Source organism: Symphalangus syndactylus, chromosome 22 (assembly GCF_028878055.3).
Source record: "Symphalangus syndactylus isolate Jambi chromosome 22, NHGRI_mSymSyn1-v2.1_pri, whole genome shotgun sequence".
NCBI classification, from domain to species: Eukaryota; Metazoa; Chordata; class Mammalia; order Primates; family Hylobatidae; genus Symphalangus; species Symphalangus syndactylus.
Window position 1 is genome coordinate 35,365,209 of NC_072444.2, and position 20,790 is coordinate 35,385,998.

At 65.8% G+C, this 20,790-nt stretch overlaps 2 protein-coding genes across 7 annotated transcripts; one reads left to right on the forward strand and one right to left on the reverse strand.

Annotated features, from left to right (window-relative positions):
- Positions 1-884: 884 nt before the first annotated feature.
- DVL1 (dishevelled segment polarity protein 1) lies at positions 885-14,636 on the forward strand. Of its 4 annotated transcripts, XM_055261249.2 has the most exons (16): positions 967-1,237; positions 7,231-7,300; positions 7,505-7,626; positions 7,833-7,936; positions 8,184-8,322; positions 9,426-9,519; positions 9,614-9,683; positions 9,753-9,886; positions 10,073-10,155; positions 10,242-10,309; positions 10,455-10,607; positions 11,215-11,346; positions 11,417-11,584; positions 11,670-11,876; positions 12,781-12,818; positions 13,328-13,451. In XM_055261249.2, the coding sequence occupies exons 1-15, from the start codon at positions 1,068-1,070 to the stop codon at positions 12,789-12,791; spliced, it is 1,725 nt and encodes a 574-aa protein (XP_055117224.1). In that variant the 5' UTR covers positions 967-1,067; the 3' UTR covers positions 12,792-12,818; positions 13,328-13,451. The 4 variants fall into 4 exon arrangements, with proteins under 4 accessions (XP_055117223.1, XP_055117221.1, XP_055117224.1 ...); XM_055261248.2 differs by lacking the exon at positions 12,781-12,818 and having other exon boundaries at positions 885-1,237; positions 9,753-9,892; positions 10,079-10,155; positions 13,328-14,636; XM_055261246.2 differs by lacking the exon at positions 12,781-12,818 and having other exon boundaries at positions 966-1,237; positions 9,753-9,892; positions 10,079-10,155; positions 10,455-10,532; positions 13,328-14,636.
- TAS1R3 (taste 1 receptor member 3) lies at positions 14,600-19,953 on the reverse strand. 3 transcript variants are annotated; one of them, XM_063631192.1, is made up of 6 exons: positions 18,350-19,953; positions 17,948-18,248; positions 17,082-17,864; positions 16,764-16,967; positions 16,508-16,613; positions 14,600-16,378 (listed from the first exon to the last, which is right to left on the reverse strand). In XM_063631192.1, the coding sequence occupies exons 1-6, from the start codon at positions 18,538-18,540 to the stop codon at positions 15,420-15,422; spliced, it is 2,544 nt and encodes an 847-aa protein (XP_063487262.1). In that variant the 5' UTR covers positions 18,541-19,953; the 3' UTR covers positions 14,600-15,419. The 3 variants fall into 3 exon arrangements, with proteins under 3 accessions (XP_063487262.1, XP_063487261.1, XP_055117218.1); XM_063631191.1 differs by having other exon boundaries at positions 16,508-16,625; XM_055261243.2 differs by having other exon boundaries at positions 16,508-16,628; positions 18,350-19,952.
- Positions 19,954-20,790: the final 837 nt, after the last annotated feature.

A 20,790-nucleotide genomic window follows, 5' to 3' on the forward strand; every position in this document is an offset into this window, starting at 1 on the left:
TCCCCATCGCTCCAGCCCCGTCCAGGCCCCCTCCTCACTCTCCCCATCGCTCCAGCCCCGTCCAGGCCCCCTCCTCACTCTCCCCATCGCTCCAGCCCCGTCCAGGCCCCCTCCTCACTCTCCCCATCGCTCCAGCCCCGTCCAGGCCCCCTCCTCACTCTCCCCATCCTGGGCCGCCCTCTAGTGGTCTCCGCGCTTCCTGCTGAGGTAGGGCCGCGAAGGCCTCCAGCCCTGCGCAGTAAGCGCGGACGCCCCGCGGCCTCAGGGGACGCCTTGGAGGTCTCCCCTAACCTGCGGAGGACCCCAGGACAAAATCCCTCCCGCTGCCGCGCGCTCCGGCTCCTCCCTGCACGCCCGCGACCCCGCATCCGCTCGGCCTGCTGCCTGGACCTCGTGGGACCCGGCAGAGGGCACGCGAGTCGGGAGCCTTCGCGGTGGCGCAGAGGCACCGGGCGCCACCTCAGCGCCGCGCACCCGGTGTCCCCGGGGTCCCTCTGCCCGACCCGAGCGCCCCGGCGCCCACGGGCCCAGAACCCGGCCGCGCGGGGATGCACCAGCACGTGCTGCGTGCGACGGAGCAGAAGGCAGCGCGGGCCCCCGCGTGGGGGCGGGGCCGGGGCGGGGCGAGCGAGGAGCGCCTGCGTCTGCGCAGCCGCGCCCCGCCCCCGCCGCGCGCTCCCGTGACGTCAACGCCGCGCGCTCGGGCGCCCCCCCGCGGCCACGCTCAGGGCCCCGGGCCGGGCGGTCCCTTTAACGGCGCGGCCCGAGGGGCGCAGGCGGGAGGGCGGCGGGGCTGAGCGCGCCCTCCGTGCTGCGTCCCTCGCGCCGCTCCCGGGCCGGGAGCGGATGGGCGGCCGCGGGCCGCGGGGCAGCAGTCGGGACGCGCGCGGGAGCCGGGGGCGGCGGCCGGGGCCTGGGCGGTCGGGCGGGGGCGCCCGGGGGCCTCGGCGCTGCGGGGCCGAGAGCGGCGCGGGCCAGGCGGGGCGCAGGCGGGCGGGCCGGGAGCGCCCCGCGTCCGAGCCCCGGGCCGGGCCCTGAGCGCGCGTTCTCCGCGCCGCCGCCGCGCCATGGCGGAGACCAAGATCATCTACCACATGGACGAGGAGGAGACGCCGTACCTGGTCAAGCTGCCCGTGGCCCCCGAGCGCGTCACGCTAGCCGACTTCAAGAACGTGCTCAGCAACCGGCCCGTGCACGCCTACAAATTCTTCTTTAAGTCCATGGACCAGGACTTCGGGTCAGTCGGCCGCGAGGCCTGCGCGAGCCTGGTGCGGGCTCGGGGGTCGCACCTGCCCGCGCGGGGACGGGGCGGGGTCCTGGGCCGTCCGCGCCCCCGGGGACCTGAGACCGCGACGCGCCTCCTACAGATGCGGCGCGGGTGGCGGCCTCGGCCCCTGTGCGGCGCGCCCCCACCTGTCCGTGCAGCGGGGTGATGGCAGGCGGGGGTCCCGGCGTCCCTGGCCCTAGCCTCCCGGCCCCGAGTCCTGCCTTCGCCCGGGTCAGACTCGGTCGGCCGCATGCCTTCCACGGGGGCTGCCCGGGAGCGCCTGCCGTTGGTGCGGGCTGGGGTCAGGGGCGTGTCAGTGGGAAGGAAGCAGGGTGGGGTTCCCTAGCTGGGATGGGGAGACGTTGGGGGACAGGTTCACCAACCTGTCTGCTAGAGTTTGCAGAAGCTTCCCGAGGCTCAAGACAGGTCCTCCTGGCCCCCTTCTCCAGGGTCTCCAGGGTCCCTGTGACAGGGTGGAGGTCAAGGGCCACTGGTGACCATGAAACTTTATTCGCCCACCCCTGTCCTGAGCTCCCTGTGGGCCCCATCCCCACTGAACCACAAAGCACTTGCGTTCCCGGAGCAGCCCAGACCATCTGCTGTTTCGGGGCAGCCTGGGTCAGCGTCTCCCTGCTGGGCTTCGGTGGTGGTGTCCCAGGCGAGGAGACCCCTGCTGTGCTGAGCTGGCCCTCTGGGACAGGGAGCAGGAACCTGGCCGTCTGCTTGAGGCCCGGCCTGGCCTGGCCCAGCCACCAGTAACCTGAGTCCCCAGTCCCAGCTCAACAGTGCCAGGGGCGGGCTCAGGCCTCGTGGCCCCAGGAGGTGAGCCTGCGGCAAGCCGTGTCCTTGTGTGTGGCCGCCTCTTGAGATTGTGACATTAAGGCTGTTTCCTGGATTCTGTGGTTGCAGGGTCCTCAGGCAGCCCCAGGTCCAGTCAGGCTGGGTCCGCTCTGGGGCTCTCAGGGGGCCCAAGGGACATCCGGACAGCTGTACTTTCCTTCCCCACCCCCACCACCAGGCGAAGCAGAGAGGGCAGGGTGCGTCCTTGGCAGCCTCTGAAGGCTGGGCGCTCCCCACTCGGCTTATCGGCCCTCCTGCCCGCTCCAGTCAGGTTGGGCAGGAGGGGGCGGTTTGTTTTCTGACTGGTCCGTGCTCCTCCCTTGCTGGGGCACCTTGCAGTCCCTGCTTCTGTGGGCCTGGGCTGCTTTGGCCTTGAGCGTGGGACATGTGTCAGGTACTTTTGTTTTTAACTTAGTTTATTATTCTAACAAAAGTTACCAAAGTCACTAATGCTCTTTGTTGCAAATGTGTGCCACCAGGAAATGCGTAGTGAGGAGATGCCCTGCCCCCAGGTTCTGCTCCTGGACCATGCTCTGGGATGAAGCCCTGGAGGAGTCCGCCTTCTGCTCCTCACACCCACCGGGGGCTGCCCAGGGCAGAGACAGCCTGGCTGTTGCCCTAGTGCACTTCCAGCAGTGGCTGCACCTGCTGGGCACATTTGGAGGACTCGTGGGTGCCCGGGCCTGGGAACAGGGTGGGCAGGTCTGGGTGTCGAGGCAGGCTTGGGGATGTGGCCAGGAAAGAGACAGGGGAGCTTCAGTGTACAGCTTTGGAGGCTGCAGGCTTACAGGGGGCTGGGAGTCAGTGGGGCTGCAGAGGTCAGGGCTGGGCTGGGCTGGGCTGTGGGGGTTGGAAAGAATGGACTGGGGTGATGCTAGAGGCCCGAGACGGGGGCCTTGCTCTGTAGCCTCCCAGGTCCTCTGGCTGGGACAGGGGCCTTGCTCTGTGTCCTCCCTGGTCCTCTGGCTGGTGGCCTCAGGAGCCTATGGAGGACCCTCATCAATTACTTCTTTCCTCCCTTCCCCTGAGTTCTACCTGCAGAGCTCTCAGCACTGTCTGTTCTGTGGAATAGAACCCCCGTGGGAGGGGCTGGTTGGTCAGTCACACTTTAGCTTAAGCGAGAGCTGAACTAGACACCGGTCCTGGATGCCAAGTGAATGTAGCTGGAGATATGGGGAAGAGAAGGTAGGTCCTCGCTGGTCTGGGGTGGCCTCCGTAGGAGAGGGAGCCTCAGGCTGGGGACGCTGAGGAGGCCCTGGTGAGTGGGGGGTTCTTGCGCCAGCGCCCGCTGCATTCTCGGCTTGGCCCTGGTTCCCCAGCCTCTGCTCCAGAGCATGACTGACCACCTTGCAGTGCAGGGAGCCTGGGGCGTGGCCATAGCCACGTGCCCTGGTCTGGACCCCACTCCCCACGCACGGCTTTGGCCCAGTGAGTGAAGGTCCCCCGCCTGTCCTCCACTTTTCATGCCCTGGTCACAGCTATTCTGACCTAAGATCCCCAGGGCTGGGAGGAGGGCAGAATGGGGGAGGGTCTCTGCCTGGTGCTGGGTTTGGTGGTTGGCAGGGGGTCTCGCCCAGCCTTTGGCCGAGGCAGAGGAGGGAGGGTATTTGGCTCCGGGTCCCCACTGCTGGGTGCGTGGCGGATGCTGGGCCTGCTGGACTTGGCACCGAGCCTGTCTGTTGGGTACAGCTCCCACAGTTCATCTCTGAGGTGGGGGTGACCCAGGCCTGGGACTGGGGGATGGGTAGAGGCAAGGCTGTGGGCCCAAAGCCCTGGTCCCCGGGGCCGCCTGCTATGGGCCTGGGTGTTGTGACAGCTCGTTGTGTCCTGGGTGTTGCTGTGGGGAGCTGTGGAGTTGGGGAGGCTCTGCCTAGCCTGGGCTGCGGGGGAGTTCCCACTCCGCCCTCCCTGGCTGTGCCACTTGGAGTCTGTGACTCAGCCTCTCTGTGCCCCAACTGCCTCCCCCTCCCTGGTGTTGGGAGTTCACCTACTGCACTCATAGCCATGGCCCAGCAGGGACACTCGAGCCTGTGTGGCCTGAACCTGGGGAGGGGGCACAGAGAGATCCCAGGACTCGGCACCACCCAGGGGACAGGCTGGTGGAGAGCCGCCGGCTCTGGGGTCAGGGATTGGGAGGCCACAGACCCCCAAGGCTGAGGGCCCTGACCTGGGGCGTGCACAGGGGGCTCTGAGGGCACGGGATGGCTCTGCGCCGCCTGCCCTGGGCCAGCTACCCCTGCCAGTTTCCTGCTCCGCCTTGGGAGAATGGGGTGCATTCGGGACCATACCATGGGGCAGCTGGCTGTAGCCTCTAGGAGTCCGGAGGGTCCTCTGCATCCTGTGTGGCCATGCTGGCTCCCAGGGCACTGCCTCTGAGTGGATTCCTCCCCGGGGCGGGTCTGTAGGGGCAGCACGCAGAGGTTAGACAGGCCTCGCAGGGAATCCCAAGGTGGGGGCACAGTGTTGGCAGGGGCGCCCCTGGCAGCTGCCCTGAGTTTCAGCAGAGGCTGCTCCAGAGGCGCGGGGACCCCGGGTGGTGGGTGCGCCCGCAACGCCTGGCTGGCCTCCGGCAGCCTCCCCCATCCGGGTGGGGTGGGGACGGCAGGGCTCTGCCTGGGACTTGGGTAGCTGACCCCTGGAGCCCCAGGCAGGCCCCACCCTTCCCTCTGTGCTGTTTGGGTCCTGCTGCCTTTTTCCTGGCCCAGCCAGGCTTGGGTCTGCACCCTGCCACCGGGGGCAAGGGAGGACTTGTTACACCCTGTTGGGCTGAAGAGGGCAGAGTGCGTAGGTTCTCTGGGCCCTGGCTGGACATCTGTGAGGGGGCAGGGGGCAGGGACATCCCAGGCAGCCTGGGGTCTTCATGAGGCCCTGGCTGGGTGGGCCGTGCGGGCTTGGGCCACTCTGGATGGTGGGAGGGGGCAGGGCCCTCTTCCGGTGGAGGCAGGTGGGCGCTGCCCTGGGGTTCTGGGTGGTCGAGTGTCTCCCTCCGGTGAGTCAGAGGGTGCTGGGTGACTTCTCCCTTGGGTGAGTCAGAGGGTGCTGGGGTTGGGTGCGGCAGGAGAGAAGCTGCCGGCCGGGCCACCTGGGGCCGTGTGTCAGGGGCTGAAGTGGGGACCCTGCCAGGGTCTCTGCTGTGGTCAGGTCCATTAGAGACAAGGGCTCACTGTGGGCCCTGGCCCCCTGGTGGGAGCTGGTGGTGGCCCCAGCGTCTGTGGGGCCCGCCTCACCCTGGGTTGCTCCAGCCTTTCAGGTGTGACAGCCTCTCACTGTGGCGGCCTCAACCTGGCATGAGAGTCATGGTCTTACCTGGGAAGGCTCCTGTGTGGGGGCAGCAGACGTGGGGGGTCTGAGAAGTGACCTTCTCTGCTCTTTGGGGGCGTCCACCTCATGGCCATGGCCTGGCCCTGGGAAGCCTGGGGAGGCAGCTGCAGGACCCCAGAGGGCTAGGGAGGGGTCCCTGCTCCCACCTGGGCTGGCCCTGCCTGCTGTCCACTCTGCCCTGAGGCTTGGGGCCTCTTCCCAACAAGTGAGTGGGCCAGGGCTTGGGTGACAGTGTGGGTTTGCCACTTCACCGGGGGCCTCCTGCTACCTGCCGCTTCGGAGCCTGGCTGAGTCAAGGTGCCCCGGGGTCAGGGGACCTGAAGCAGCCAGTCGGGGTGGCTCTGTAGCTGGCAGTAGGGCTAGCAGCCACAAGGCCGCTTCCTGCCAGGTGTGCGGCCAGGCCCAGCCCCGTCTCCGGGCTCCCATTTCTCCACTGGGCCCAAGTCCCAGGCGTGGAAAACGCTGCTGGGCAGGGCAGGGTGCCACGAGGCAGCGTCCGGATCCTACCCAGCCTGCTGCCTGGGCCCTCAGGTCACAGTGTGAGTGTCGACCACAGCCCTGCCTGCCTTGCTCCTTGGCCCAGGGACCTGCCCCTGCCCAGCCGTCCCCTCTGTGCCGTGTGGGTTGCCACCCTGCCCCCTGAACTCTGAGCTCGGGTCACCCGGCCTCCTCCTGGTTCGTGTCCCCTGACCCTCTGCGGCCTGCCTGGGTGCCCTCTGCCCCGTTCCCAAGCCCATCTGACCCGGGGGTGGACTGGCGAGGCAGCTGGCCAGCTTGCTCTCCTGGGGGCCCTGCCAGCTCCGTGTCCCCTTCTGCCCCTCTAGGTTCTGAGGTGCAGGGAGGTTTTGTGAGTGGAGGTCTTTGTCTCCCTGGCTAGATGGACAGGACAGGAGGGTGGTGGGCTGCCTCTGGGGACCTGTGTGCCCTCTCAGCTCACCTACGTCCGTCTGTCGGGTCTGAGAGTCTTTGTGCGTGGACTGTGAGCCTGGCTAGGGGTGCAGGGCAGGGGTCAGGCAAAGCCCCGCCCTCACAGAGCCTGACCCTTGGCAGGCAGGCACAGGGCCTGGGACCTGAGGGTGCTCCTGAGATGCCAGGAGGGCAGAGTGGGGCCATAGGGCATGGCCGGCCTGATGGAGAGGAGGCTGCTGGGGGATTTGGGCTCCTGGTTGGGAATGACAGGTCTGAGTGCAGGGGTGGGTGTAGGTGGCCTGATGCCCTGGCTGTTGAGGGGTGGGCGGCTGGTCTGGAGCTGGCTGGGAGGTGGAGCGGTGGACCTGCGGTCCGGGGCAAGGGACAGGGAATAGCCTGGGGAGCCTTGGGGCCCGGTAGGTGCAGCTGCTGTTGCTGAGGAGGCTGGGGCATGGCCCTGAGGAGTCCCAGTGTGGGGGAAGCCCTGGGGGGGCTCCAAGCCCCAGGACCAGATGAAGTGGGGGTGGTTGGAGACAGCGTCTGGGGCCACCACATACATGAACCGAGGGCAGCTGGGCACAGGGGCTTTCCCAAGGAGGCTTCACCCTAGCTGTCCCCCCACCTGGGGGCTGGGGACTGACGCTGCAGGGGACTGGGAGCCTTTGGCTGAGCCGCCCCGTGGGGATGTCCACAGCCACTGTCCCCATGCTGCAGGGTGGGGGCCCAGGATATGACAGAGTGGAAGGATAGTTCCCGAGAGGAGAATGCACTAGCAGGGGTGTCCACAGAGTGACATTGTGCGGGCAGGAGGAGCGCCTGCTCTCCAGGCCTCACCTCTAGAGCCGCAGGGTTGGGCCCCCCAGGTGGGGCCTCACGGCGGCATATGCCCACAGGGTGGTGAAGGAGGAGATCTTTGATGACAACGCCAAGCTTCCCTGCTTCAACGGCCGCGTGGTCTCCTGGGTGAGCCCCCACGTCTTGGCCCCGAATGCTCGCCTGGGGAGCATTCCAGGGTGGAGCTCTTCCTGGGGGAGGCGGTGGGTGTGGGGAGGCCCTGGCAGGCTGGGTGCGGATAGGGCAGCTTGCTGGCCCCCTGTTCCCTGGGTGCCCTGAGGAGGTGTCCTGAAGGTGGGTGGGCTTCCCTGAGCATGCCTGCTGCCTCCACAGCTGGTCCTGGCTGAGGGTGCTCACTCGGATGTGGGGTCCCAGGGCACGGACAGCCACACAGACCTGCCCCCGCCTCTCGAGCGGACAGGCGGCATCGGAGACTCCCGGCCCCCCTCCTTCCAGTAAGGACACCGTGGGCACTGGTCCCTGCTACCCCATGCCCGTCGTGGGGGATGCTGGCCAACAGGGGAGGGAGGCCTGCCTGGGCCAGTAGGTGGGCGTGGCACCTGCTGGGGCTGGGGTCCCACAGGCGAGGGGAGGCTGGGCTGGGAGGCATCTGAGGGGTTGGGGCCACGGCCTCCTCACCCACCCTGCTCTTGTTGCACAGCCCAAATGTGGCCAGCAGCCGTGACGGGATGGACAATGAGACAGGCACGGAGTCCATGGTCAGCCACCGGCGGGAGCGTGCCCGACGCCGGAACCGCGAGGAGGGTACAGTGGTCCTGTCTGCCCAGCTGTGGACCCCCAGCCTCCCTGGGGCCCCCATGAACCATGTTCCTACTACAGAAGTTCCTGTCCCCTAGCCAGTGGCGGTGCTTGGGTGGAGGTGCAGGCCCAGCGAGCTTATAGTCGAGCCACCAGCTCCCAGACCCACAGGCATGCAGCACTACCCAGGCAGCCCCAAACCCATGACTTCTGGGAGACCCCGCAGTCAGCTCCCAACCTGCTGCCCCCACAGCCGCCCGGACCAATGGGCACCCAAGGGGAGACCGACGGCGGGATGTAGGGCTGCCCCCAGACAGTGCGTCCACCGCCCTGAGCAGCGAGCTTGAATCCAGCAGCTTTGTGGACTCGGACGAGGATGGCAGCACAAGCAGGTGTGTGGGTGTGTCTGTGGGAGTGTGTGCCTGTGTGCCCACGTGCAAATGTTTGTACATGATATGCATGTGTCTGTGCGTGTGTCTGCATGAGGTGTTTTCACATTGCACGTGTCTGTGCACGTGTGCATGCAAATGTCTGTGTACATGATGCATGTGTGCTTGTGCATGTGTTCCACATGAGGTGTGTTTTCACTGTGCACGTGTGTGCACCTGTGCATGTACCCGCATGCAAATATGTACATGCACGTGTCTGTGCATGTGTTTGTGAGGTGTTTTCACACTGCACATGTCTGCCTGTGCATGCACCTGTGTGCAAATGTTTATGTACATGATGCGCATGTCTGCGTGTGCACGTGTGTGTGCGAGGTGCGTTTTCACAGTGTGCATGTGAGGAGCGTGTTTTCACAATGCACGTGTGCGTGTGCACAGGGGTGTGTGCAGGCGTGTGTGTGCATGTGTGCCTTGCACAGGTGTGCATGTGTGCAGGCGTGAGTGTGCAGGTGTGCATGTATGTGCAGGTGTGCATGCGTGCATGTGCAGGTGTACATCTGTGCAGGTATGCGTGTGTGCAGGTGTGTGCATGCGTGTGCAGGTGTACATGTGTGCAGGTATGCGTGTGTGCAGGTGTGTGCATGCGTGTGCAGGTGTGCATGCGTGTGCAGGTGTAGGTGTGCAGGTATGTGTGCAGTGTGTGTGCCCACAGGTGTGCATGTGTATGCAGGTGTGCATGTGTGGTGTGCGTGTGTGCAGGGGTGTATGTGCACACGTGCATGTGCAGGTGTGTGTGCATGTGTGCCTGTGCGCAGGTGTGCATGTGTGTGCAGGTGTGCGTGTGTGCAGGTGTGCGTGTGTGCCGGTAGTGGATCTGGCTACATGTGTTTGTGCCAAGTTTGCCTGTCTCTGGGATTTTCGTGTATGCTCATGTGCACATCACGTGTGCAGGGCCTGGGGCGTGGACATCAGGCACTGAGCCTGCTTTGGAACAAGCCTGGCCTGGACCCCCCGATACCCAGGTTCAGCCCACCCAGCATTGGGGGAGTGGGGTCCCACCGCCCCACCCATGTCTCTAGCTCCTCTGAGCTCTGACGGTCTGTCCCCAGGCTGAGCAGCTCCACGGAGCAGAGCACCTCATCCAGGCTCATCCGGAAGCACAAACGCCGGCGGAGGAAGCAGCGCCTTCGGCAGACGGACCGGGTAGATAGCAGGATGAAGCAGGGCGGGGCTGGGGAGGCGAAGTCAGTGTCGGGCAGCCCTGTGCCCTTCACACATGCCCCCCTCCCCTCTGCAGGCCTCCTCCTTCAGCAGCATAACCGACTCCACCATGTCTCTCAACATCGTCACTGTCACGCTCAACATGGGTGAGGCCTCGGGGCGAGGGTTGGGGGCAGGGGCAGGGGCTTGGCCGCGGCTCATGGCTCTTTCTGCAGAGAGACATCACTTTCTGGGCATCAGCATCGTGGGGCAGAGCAACGACCGTGGAGACGGCGGCATCTACATCGGCTCCATCATGAAGGGCGGGGCTGTGGCCGCTGACGGCCGTATCGAGCCCGGCGACATGTTGCTGCAGGTGTGTCTGTGGGGGCTGTGGGGTGACGTGCGGCTGCGGGTAGGTCTGTGGGGACTTTGGGGTGATGTGCGGCTGCGGGTGGGTCTGTGGGGGCTGCTGGGGGACGTGCGGCTGTGGGTAGGTCTGCAGGGGCTGTGGACTGAGCTGCACACCCTGCCTGCACCACCCTAATCCCCACACCTGCAGGTGAATGACGTGAACTTTGAGAATATGAGCAACGATGACGCTGTGCGGGTGCTGCGGGAGATCGTGTCCCAGACGGGGTGAGGGCTGGGGGCGCTGGAGCGGGCGGGGCCGAGCAGGGAGGTGGGACTTTGGGGGCCTTGCTGTGTGACCACCGTTCCTGCAGGCCCATCAGCCTCACTGTGGCCAAGTGCTGGGACCCGACGCCTCGAAGCTACTTCACCGTCCCACGGGGTGAGTGGCCCTCGGGGCACACGGGGCGGGATGGGGAGGGGGCACCTGCCCAGCCTGAAGGCCTCTCTCCTCTGTGCCCTGCACTCTGCCCTCCCACCCTGTCCGTCTGTCCGCCTGTCGTCATCGCCACGTGGCGGCCACCCAGCTGACCCGGTGCGGCCCATCGACCCCGCCGCCTGGCTGTCCCACACGGCGGCACTGACAGGAGCCCTGCCCCGCTACGGTACGAGCCCCTGCTCCAGCGCCGTCACGCGCACCAGCTCCTCCTCACTAACCAGCTCCGTGCCTGGTGCTCCACGTAAGTGGCAGCTCCCGAGGGCCCCAGCAGAAACCAAGGCTTGGAGGGGGCGTCTCTGCCAGCCTCCAGCATGGCCGCCTGTGGCCGTCATGGGGCTGTGACAGTGTGTGTTGCCTGTCCCCAACTCCCTGCACAGACATGTATGCACAGACACCCGTGCCCACCTTGTGCAGCCCATCCTGCTCATGGTCTGTGTGTTGGGAGCAGGGGATGTATGTAGGGCCCCTATGCGGGGTGCACCCAGGGGGTCAGAGGCAGGGGCCAGGTCTCCATTCTTCCTGCCGCTAACACCACTAACAGCCTGCGCTCTCGGGCGGGGCATTCGGGGAGGGGAAGGGGCCTGCCCTGTTCTCATTATGCCCTGGTCTGCAGGGTGGGGTGTCCTCAGCCCAGTTTGTGCCTAGGATCCTGATGAAAAGTGTCTGCAGGAGTGGGAGACTAAATGTCCAATCCCCCTGCTCACGCCCCAGCCTCACGGGGGTCCATCCTGCAGTGGGCCGGGGCCCTGCTGTCACGCACCCTCCAGCTTGTGCCCTGGCCCGGGGGTGCAGGGCCCTGAGTCCCCCGCCTTCAGCTGCTGGGGCTGAGGCGGGGCTGTGCCTTGCAGAGCTGGAAGAGGCGCCGCTGACGGTGAAGAGTGACATGAGCGCCGTGGTCCGGGTCATGCAGCTGCCAGACTCGGGACTGGAGATCCGAGACCGTATGTGGCTCAAGATCACCATTGCCAACGCTGTCATCGGTGAGTGGCCGTCCCCGCGGGCGAATAGTGCCAGGGGCGGGGCTGCGTGCTGACCTCTGGTGCTGGCCAGGGGCGGACGTGGTGGACTGGCTGTACACACACGTGGAGGGCTTCAAGGAGCGGCGGGAGGCCCGGAAGTACGCCAGCAGCTTGCTGAAACACGGCTTCCTGCGGCACACGGTCAACAAGATCACCTTCTCCGAGCAGTGCTACTACGTCTTCGGGGACCTCTGCAGCAGTGAGTGGGGGCTTCGGTCTTCAGGGCGGGGGGCAGGGGAACGCCTGAGGCCCCTCCGCGGCCCTCACCTACCCTCCCCCGCCAGATCTCGCCACCCTGAACCTCAACAGTGGCTCCAGTGGGGCTTCGGATCAGGACACGCTGGCCCCGCTGCCCCACCCGGCTGCCCCCTGGCCCCTGGGTCAGGGCTACCCCTACCAGTACCCGGGGCCCCCGCCCTGCTTCCCGCCTGCCTACCAGGACCCAGGCTTTAGCTATGGCAGTGGTAGCACCGGGAGTCAGCAGAGTGAAGGTAAGAACGCCGCCCCCACCTGCCCTTCCCTGGCTCCGCCCCCAGCTCTGTCCCACCCGCTGCTGCCCCGCACCCGGCTCCGCCCCCACTCCACTGCTGCTCCGCCCCACCCCCGGCTCCGCCCCGCTTCTCTGCTGACCCCAACGCCGTGCCCCTAATGTGTACTTGGGCCCTGGGTGGGCTCCTTCTGGAAAGGGCAAGTGCCAGGGGGATCCAGGAGCCAGTGTGAATGAGGAGGACAGGGAAGCGTCTCACACAGGGGCAGCCTGGACCCCATCTCATCTGGGTGGGGTTGGGAGGAGGGGCCTCCAGGAGCCTGGCGGCCTGGGCGGCTGTGTCTGGTAGGGGTGGCGGCTGGTGGTTCTCCTATGGTAGAGGTAGGGGGCCAGGAGACCATGTGGCCAAGGGCCGTGTGACAAGGACAGGGCAGGGGTGGCCAAGGAGTCTGACGGTCACTTTCTATGCCCCAGGACACAGGAGGGTGGCAGCTGCAGCCCGGGCAGGGAGCCTGGTGTGGACAGTGCCATGCATCATAGCCTTGTGCCCATGGCTGGGATGTGTTTAGGGGCCGGGGGATCCGGGGTGTCCCTGAGGCGTTGTCTAGTGGAGCAGAGGCCCCAGTGGGTGGGGTTGGTGAGGCCGGCGGGGGTGTCTGCAGGCCAGTGAGGGGTGCAGGTGGTGGCCTGGAGGGCCCAGGAAGGAGGGCGAGAGAGGAGAGGCAGATAGAGGGTGTGGGTCTGCAGAGAAGCCACGCTGGGTGTCTACTGACCCTCGACCGGCCCTTGCGCCTGCTTCAGCCCCACCCAGCACGCGGTCAGGCCCCACTGGTGGCGGGTGGGTGCCGGGCAGGTGCTGGGCAGCCGGGCGTGTAACTCGTGCTATCCCTTGCCTTGTGCTGAACAAGCCTTAGACTGAAGGACTAGCGGAGTGGACCTTGGGCCGGTAAGCCAGGGTCCTGCCCGGTGTCCCTCAGCATGTCCCCAGCCGGCCACGCCCTCCAGCTCCCACTGCGTCTGGGGAGACTAGGACAGGCCTGAGCTGAGTCGTCCATTGGCCAGGATCCTGGGTCGGGGGGACAGTGGGGCCTCGGGTGGGGAATCCAGGATGGCCATGGGGGCACCGGGCATGAGGGGCCCTCTCTGGCACCTCAGTCTTTCAGCCGCAAGACCAGGCCCTCAGCTCAAGCATCGGGGTGAGGCATGGGGGTGCTCAGCTCGCCCCAGGACCCTGCCTGCCTGCCACTGCCCCCACCGGCCCATGCCTGCTGCAGCTGCCCCTGCGACCCTGGGGGTGCCGGCCCTGTCCTCGAGCCTGCATGGCTGCCCCACCCACTCGTCCTGCATGGGCCACCGTTCCTGCCCGGTCACTTGGCGCCTGGCGGGGGCAGTTGTTCTGGACGTGGCTGGGCCTGGTGCTGACGGCCTCCTTCCCCATCCTGTTCTCACTCCCAGGGAGCAAGAGCAGCGGGTCCACGCGGAGCAGCCGCCGGGCCCCGGGCCGTGAGAAGGAGCGTCGGGCGGCGGGAGCCGGGGGCAGTGGCAGTGAATCGGATCACACGGCACCGAGTGGGGTGGGGAGCAGCTGGCGAGAGCGTCCGGCTGGCCAGCTCAGCCGCGGCAGCAGCCCACGCAGTCAGGCCTCGGCCACCGCCCCGGGGCTCCCCCCGCCCCACCCCATGACCAAGGCCTATACGGTGGTGGGGGGGCCCCCCGGGGGACCCCCTGTCCGGGAGCTGGCTGCCGTCCCCCCGGAGTTGACAGGCAGTCGCCAGTCCTTTCAGAAGGCCATGGGGAACCCCTGTGAGTTCTTCGTGGACATCATGTGACTCATGGCACGTGCCCCCAGCCCTGCCCGAGGTGGGGAGCTGACGGTCCTGCTGCACACAGAGCTCATGTGGGCTTGCCTTTTTGGGGGCCAGGACGGGAGGCAGGGTGGACCACCACCATCCCTGGCAGCCTGGCTACTCCGGCTCCTGACAGGACCTGTGTCTGAGCAGCCATGTTGAGGGTGCTCCCTCTCTGCCCCTCAGCAGGAGCCTCAGGGACCTCCCAACCCCTTGTGTCTGGTGGTGACCCCTCCTGGGATGAGGAAGACCCCCTGGGCTCTGGGCTGACCCCCACCTCCTGCACATCTGTGCCCAGGCCCCCAGGGTGGTCCACGCGGGGCAACCCCCTATGGTGCACAGGCCCCACCCATCTGACCCAGGACAGGGCCTCCCGGGGGTGGAGCCGGAGCTGCCAGGTCCCTCTGGCTGTCTGGAGTAGGGATCTAATTTATTTATTTATTGCCTGGCCGGTGACTTGGGGGAGGAGGTGACCCTGTCGGCTTGCCCACCTGCCACTGCCCCTTGGAGCAGCCTGCACCTTCTCCCCTCCCCTCTGGCAACACAGTCGAGTGTGAAAGTATGTGGAGGGCGGGACGGGAAGACGAGAGAGGGCTGGATATCCTGCCCACCGTGTCCCCACCAGGGCAGGGAGGGACCGTGGCCCACAGGGTTAAGGGGCCCCGACATGCACAGCTGCCACAGGGAGGGAGGTCTTGGGGAGATGGGTGGTCAGGTGGCCCGTCCTTGATGAGTGCACACACTGCGCGCACACATCACGGCCTGCACACACCGCAGCCTTCCTGGCTTCTGTGGCCCCCACGTGTCTGCGCTGTAGATATTGTATCAAAGTCCCAGCGTCTAGATGGTTAACATAGAGCTGCTTCTGTGTAAATGCTGCTTATTTTAAACACTAAAAAGCGTTTAATTTTATGGGACAGATGTGTGGCCTGTGCCCCTTCTCTCCGGCTGGGCTGCCTTGGAATGAGGCATAGGGAGCTGGTCCAGCCTCCCCTAGGCCCTGCTGGGGGCTGACCATGGGACTCTGACCCAAGACCCTGTGTGAGCCTGGCGGGTGCTGGCGTCGGACCTGGTGGGCAGTTTTCTGTCCATGGTGCTGGCTCCAGGGTCCTGGTGGTCGGTGCTGGACCCCGCCCCCACCCCACCTGGGCTCTGTCCCTGGTACTGGTGACAGTCATGATGCTGTCTACGCACTGGGCCAGGGGCACAGAAGGAAGCTGGGTGCCACCCCCACCTGGGCGGGCTCTGCCCTGGGCATATGCTTGTGTGCCCCCACGTGGCCTCCCACTGCTGTGGTGCCTGGCAGGGTGCTGGGTGGGGGCCCTGGCGGGACATGGTCAGGTCGGCAGGGCCTGGTTTGGGCTTCCAGCCATCTGGCTGGGGCCTCCCTGCGTCCTTTTCCTGAGCTCATGGTGTGGGTTGCAGGGACCCTGAGAGCCCTCTGGGCCTCTTTTCAGAACGGTGGGTCTGGGTTACCTGGGCACAGAGGGATAGGGACACAGCTTGGCTCTGGGGCCCAGATGGTCACAGGGGTGTCCACGTGCTGCAGGCCTAGGGGTCACTGTGGGGTCGGTCAGGAGACAACCTGGGGTCAGAATCTAGAGCGGGAGGGTCTCTGTAGGGGGACACGGGTCATTGCTGGCTTGGGGGGATCTCAGCTAGGTCTGGGTTCACTGGGGCTGAGATCACAGGGTCAGGGGTCACTCATGTTTCCCCTGATTTCCTGTGTCCCCGTCGTTCCGGCCTTGGGCATCCCCAGGGCCCCCTCCCAGGAAGAACTCGGGGGTGTTGAGCCCTGGCTGCTGCATGAGCAGGTAACACCTGGGCAGGTGGAAGGCTGCCAGGATGCCCAGGACGCAGAGCAGGAGGGCGCCCATATGCACGGCAGGCCTGAGGACCACCTGCACGTTGGCCAGGAGGGGCACAAAGGAGACCCAGGTGATGAAGTAGGCCAGCATGGCAAAGGTGAGGCCACGGGCACGGTTGTAGCGGCCCGGCTGGCTCTGCACCAGGAAGGTGCCCAGGAAGCAGAGGAAGGCCAGCGTGGCGTTGGTGGCGTGCGCTAGGCCGAAGCTGACCCAGGAGCGTGTGCGGCAGTGCACCAGTGCCTCCTTGGGCAGCATGCGCCAGTCTGTCACCACCTCCGGCGGGAAGGCCACCAGGTACCAGGTGCACAGTGCGGCCTCCACGAGCATGGCCAGCAGCACCACCAGCCAGGCCCCGGGCCCCCGCAGGCAGCCACTCAGCCGGTCTGCCCAGCTCAGAGGCAGTTCTGATTCCACGAAGATCTCGGCCGCCTGCAGGAAGAGCGTGCTCAGGCAGCCCGTGAGCGGGAGGTGGGACAAGGGCTGCTGGGCCAGGCAGCGGGCAGGGCTGGGCTGGCCAGGGAACAGGAGGACGCTAAGGCAGACCAGGCCCAGGCACACCAGGCCAAAGCAGGCCAGGGGCCCGCCCGAGGCCTGAACTAGTGGGCTGTCCCGATGGCGAATGAACAGCCCCAAAGCAGCCAGCACAAGGCCCAGCGCCAGGCTCAGCAGCAGGAGCAGCAGCAGCACAGCCGGCTCGCCCCATGCTAGGAACCGATACCTGCGGCGGAAGCAGCGTGTGCTCCGCTCCGGGGACCACTCATCCTGGCGGCAAAAGGTGCAGGCGAGGTCGTCTGTGAGAGAGGAGGAGAAGGGCGCTAGGTGCTTGTCTTGTCCCCTGTGGGCTCTGGTCTCAGAGCCAGGACTTGGCAGGACCCTCCCCTGCTGTGTTCCCACCCCCGCCTGCCAGGAAGGCGGCTCACCTGGGCTGTGCCGGTAGCTGCCCGCCTTGCAGTCCACACAGTCGTAGCAGCAGGAGTGGAACCCCTTGACCCGGCGCACCTGGCCTTCCTGGCACTGCTGCGAGCACTGGGACACAGGCTTCTGCGCACAGGCCTGGGGTCTGGCTCTGCTCGGCTGGGCACGCCCACGGGAGACCGGGACGGCCCCCACCCCCAGGCTGCGCCCTGCTGTGGGGGCTGCCATGGGGCATGCCTGGCACACCCACCCTCACTTCACCTGGTTGTCAAGCGTGTGCCAGCGGATCTTCAGGCGCTCTGTCCAGAGGCTGCCATTGAACCTGCCCACGTTGTGGAGCTTGGGCACTGAGCCCTGCCACACCCACAGCTTCAGGTCGTACTCCATGTCCACGTTTCCGCTGCTGTTGAACCGCAGCGTCAGCCCGCCCGCGTGGAAGGTCAGGTTGTACATGTTCTCCAGGAGCTGTGGGCGGGGGACAGGGCTGAGCCGCCAGCCACCTCCAGCTCAGGCGTGGTGGCCGTGCCTGGTGGCCTGGGCACATGCAGAGGTCAGCACACCCCCATCTCCCAGGTTCACCTGCCAGGGCTTCACGGGGTCCTGTGTGGGGCAGCCTGAGGCGTTGCACTGAAGAGTGTTGTGCAGGGCCTGGGCCACGCTATACACAGCTGCGTAGACAGAGAACGTCTGGTGGTGATTTAGCCCTGTGCTCACGTTCTGCAGCGTGATGCAGTCACACTGCGGGCAGCGCTGGCCCACCACGTCCTCCTCCAGAACCTGCTCCCTTTTGCCCAGGGTGGCGCAGAAAGCCGGGTCAGCGGCAAGGGCCAGGTGCGTCTTCACGTACTGGGAGAACTCGTGCAGCTGGGCACCCCTCTGGAGGAAGCCAAGCACCGTGCCCACCTGGGCCATGCCGGGCAGCCCCATGACCAGGTCAGAGGTCAGCCAGGCCTCGCTGGCCACCCACACCTTGGGCGAGAGCCTGCTGCTGATGCTGTAGTTGAAGAGGGCGTGGGCGGCGTGCACGGAGGCAAACAGCAGCACCACCTGCACATTGCTCTGGTTCACCTGGTGCAGCACGTCCTGCACCTTCCCCAGCCGCAAGTCGTCGGCACGGGGCAGCGGCACCAGGCCCTCGTGCGCAATGCAGATGCCACGAGCGGCGGCCAGGGCCGAGAAGATGCTCAGGCCCTGCCGGCCATACTCGTCGTCGCTGCCCAGGGCGGCCACCCAGTTCCAGCCGAACTCCTGCAGCAGCTCCGCGGCGGCCGTCAGCTGTACGCGGTCACTGGGCACCGTGCGGAAGAAGGAGGGGAAGGTCTCCCGGGCGCTCAGCAGCTCCATGCTAGCGCCATAGCTGACCTGCAAGGGCCAAGAGGCATCTCCTGACACGGGCTCCCACGGGCAGGGCTGGGTGGGGGTGGGTGATGGTGGGGGGTTCCCACCTGGGGCATGAGGAAGAAGCTGAAGAACTTGCCGGTGACCAGGGCGAGCTCTGACGAGTGGGGCCCGATGACAGCCAGCACGCGGGGCTGGTACCGCGTGTAGTTGCAGTAGGCGGCGATGTCGCGGCTGTCTGCCCTGGCCAGGAACATGAGGCTGGGCTTCATGGCCACCACAGGCTCTGAGCACGTATCGAAGAGGTCGTAGCCCAGGCGCAGCCCAGGCAGCAGATCCGACTTGTTGTTGATCTCCTCCACGGCCATTTTCATGGCCAGTGCCCAGAGCAGGCCGTTCGAGGAGAACCTGGGGTCACATGGAACCGCAGGTGGCCACCTCGGCCTTGGCTCAGGAGCACCCCAGACCTGGTCACCCTGACCCCAACCCAGGCCATCCCACCTCTGTACCTGGTGCACACAGGGCTGCTGGGCCGTGTCCGGCTGCGGATGCCAGCCTCCTCGGCCTCGCCCAGGGGGAACAGCCCCCCCAGCATGTAGTCCCCTTTCATCCTAAGTTGCTGTGACAGGCACAATGGGGCCCCCGTCCCAGGGTGCAGGAGAGCCCAGAGGCTGAGGCCCAGGACAGCAGGGCCCAGCATGGCACAGGCAACTTCCAATAGGCACTGCAGGTGGCTGTCTTGACTGGAGCCTCACATGGAGTGAGCCCAGGGCGGGGAGTGGGCAGAGGATTTGTTTAGCAAAACTCTTGCCATCCTCACTTGCCACACCCTGGGGCCCCAGTGGTGTCCTTGCTTCCTGGGCCTGAAAATTTGTGCGCGTCAGGCTCTGCCTGAGGCCACTGCTAGGCTCTATGGCCAGCACTGACTGGCAGGCAGGCTCTGCTCAGTCGCTGTCTGTGGCCTTGTTCCCTGCCTGTGGCTGAGCCCCTCGCCACCCCCCCATTCCTGGAGTTACTCAGCAGGCTGTGGAGAGGAGAGGGGTCAAAGGGAACTCCAGGGCTCTGAGGTCTCAGCTGCGTGGGAGGGATGCAGAGACACCCAGCTCTGGGGCTTTTCATAAGCACAGAAACGCCTCCTACCCAGCCCCAGGAGCTTCTGGCTCCAACTCAAGGCTGTGCAGGGGCGGCAGGGGTGGGCCCCCTAGGCCTGCAGACCAGTCAGGCCAGTGGGCAGCCGGCCAGCCAGGCCTCCACCCTGCAGCTGCAGAGGGCCCTGGGGTGGTGGCGGTGCTCTCCCAGCCTACTTGGGAGCAGAGTTCCTTGAGGGTCTCAGCCCTTCTGCCGGGGTCTGACGCCTGGAAGCTGCAGGAACCGCATGGCCAGCTGTACTCACACTGCTGACCCGTCTGGGCCACTCCTGTGTGGCAGGCACACAGGTGGCTCCTGCTGGGGGTAGAGTTTGCCAGGGGGGCATGCAAACGAGGGAGGAAGGGCCACAGGCAAATGAGCGGCGGCTGGAGCAGCACCAGGTGTGCGGGGCTGGGACTCCTCCTCTGCCTCTGCGTTGCTTTGGGGGTGCCCTTGGGGACACACCAGGCTCCAGGTGCAGGCCCTCCCAGGGGAACTGGGGGGCACTCAGCTTCAGCTATGGCCCGGCAGACCTAGCAGATACCAGGAGGTGTGCCCTGGCTGGTGCCTCTTCCCCATGGTGCTGTGAGGGAGGACCCGTGAGGCACACGCGTGACCACCACACATGCATATGGCACACACTGAGCACACATGCACACAGGAACATGGTGCACATGCGAACCTGGCACATGAGCACAGGAATGCAGCGCACACACAAACAGCACATGCGCATGGTACCCACAAACAGCACACACGCAAATGGCACATGCACAGCACACGCGCATGGCACACGCACACGGCACACGTGCATGGCATGCAAACGGCACACATGCACGGCATGCAAACGACACACACGCACAGCACACGTGCACGGCATACACGCAATTTGCACACGCAAACGGCACATGCGCATGGTACACGCAAATGGCACACGCACAGCATACACAAACAGCACACATATGCAAACGACACATGCACGGCACACACAAATGACGTGTGCATGGCACACACAAACAGCACACACAACACAAATGGCACACACGCAAATGGCACACGTGCAAACAGCACACATGCAAAGCACATGGCACACGCACACATGCACAACACACGCTCACGGCACACACAAATGGCACACGCGCACGGCACACGCATCATACGCGGATGGCACATACAAACAGCACACGTGCACAGCCAATGCACGTGGCACATGCAAATGGCATGTGCATGGCACATGGCACACATGCATGGCACACACGCACATGGCACATGCAAACAGCACACACAAACGGCACACACGGCATGCATGCATGGCACACAAATGGCACACATGCACACAGCACGTGCAAACGGCACACATGCATGGCATACACGCACGGCACATGCGCAAATGGCACACGCATGGCACACACGCACTTGGCACACACAAACGGCACAAGCATGGCACTTGCACAGAAGGCCACACCTGGAGGGAGCCCTGCCCTGGGGCCCATGCAGACCCAGGCGGTTCTCCCGGCCCATACTGCAGTCAGCAGCCTTTGCCGGCACCACATGCAGCTCCCACAGACCCTGAGGTTGGGGTGGTGTCCAGGAAGACTCCGCTGAATGGCATCCCCTTTCTGTCCAGACGACTGTTGTGGCTGGGAGTGGCCCCCACCTCCACGCACACATCCCACGCAGGTCTCTCCTCTTTTGCATGGAGAGGCTGATGTCTGCCCTCCCAACCCTGTCCTCCTGACCCAGCCTCTTGGTTCTGGGTGAGTCTGTGTCTCTGTTGTCTCACCTGTACAATGGGCGTAGTGATGGGACCTCTCTGTGGGGACGG

Excerpts from the sequence above, each read along its gene's own strand:
- DVL1 (XM_055261248.2), top strand. The coding sequence starts at position 1,068 with ATGGCGGAGACCAAGATCATCTACCACATGGACGAGGAGGAGACGCCG. Across the intron at positions 7,937-8,183 it reads ACGCCGGAACCGCGAGGAGG|CCGCCCGGACCAATGGGCAC; the intron begins GTACAGTGGTCC and ends CTGCCCCCACAG. Across the intron at positions 9,684-9,752 it reads CACTGTCACGCTCAACATGG|AGAGACATCACTTTCTGGGC; the intron begins GTGAGGCCTCGG and ends CTCTTTCTGCAG.
- TAS1R3 (XM_055261243.2), bottom strand. The coding sequence starts at position 18,540 with ATGCTGGGCCCTGCTGTCCTGGGCCTCAGCCTCTGGGCTCTCCTGCAC. Across the intron at positions 17,865-17,947 it reads GCTTCTTCCTCATGCCCCAG|GTCAGCTATGGCGCTAGCAT; the intron begins GTGGGAACCCCC and ends TGGCCCTTGCAG. Across the intron at positions 16,629-16,763 it reads GGCACACGCTTGACAACCAG|AAGCCTGTGTCCCAGTGCTC; the intron begins GTGAAGTGAGGG and ends GCCTGTGCGCAG.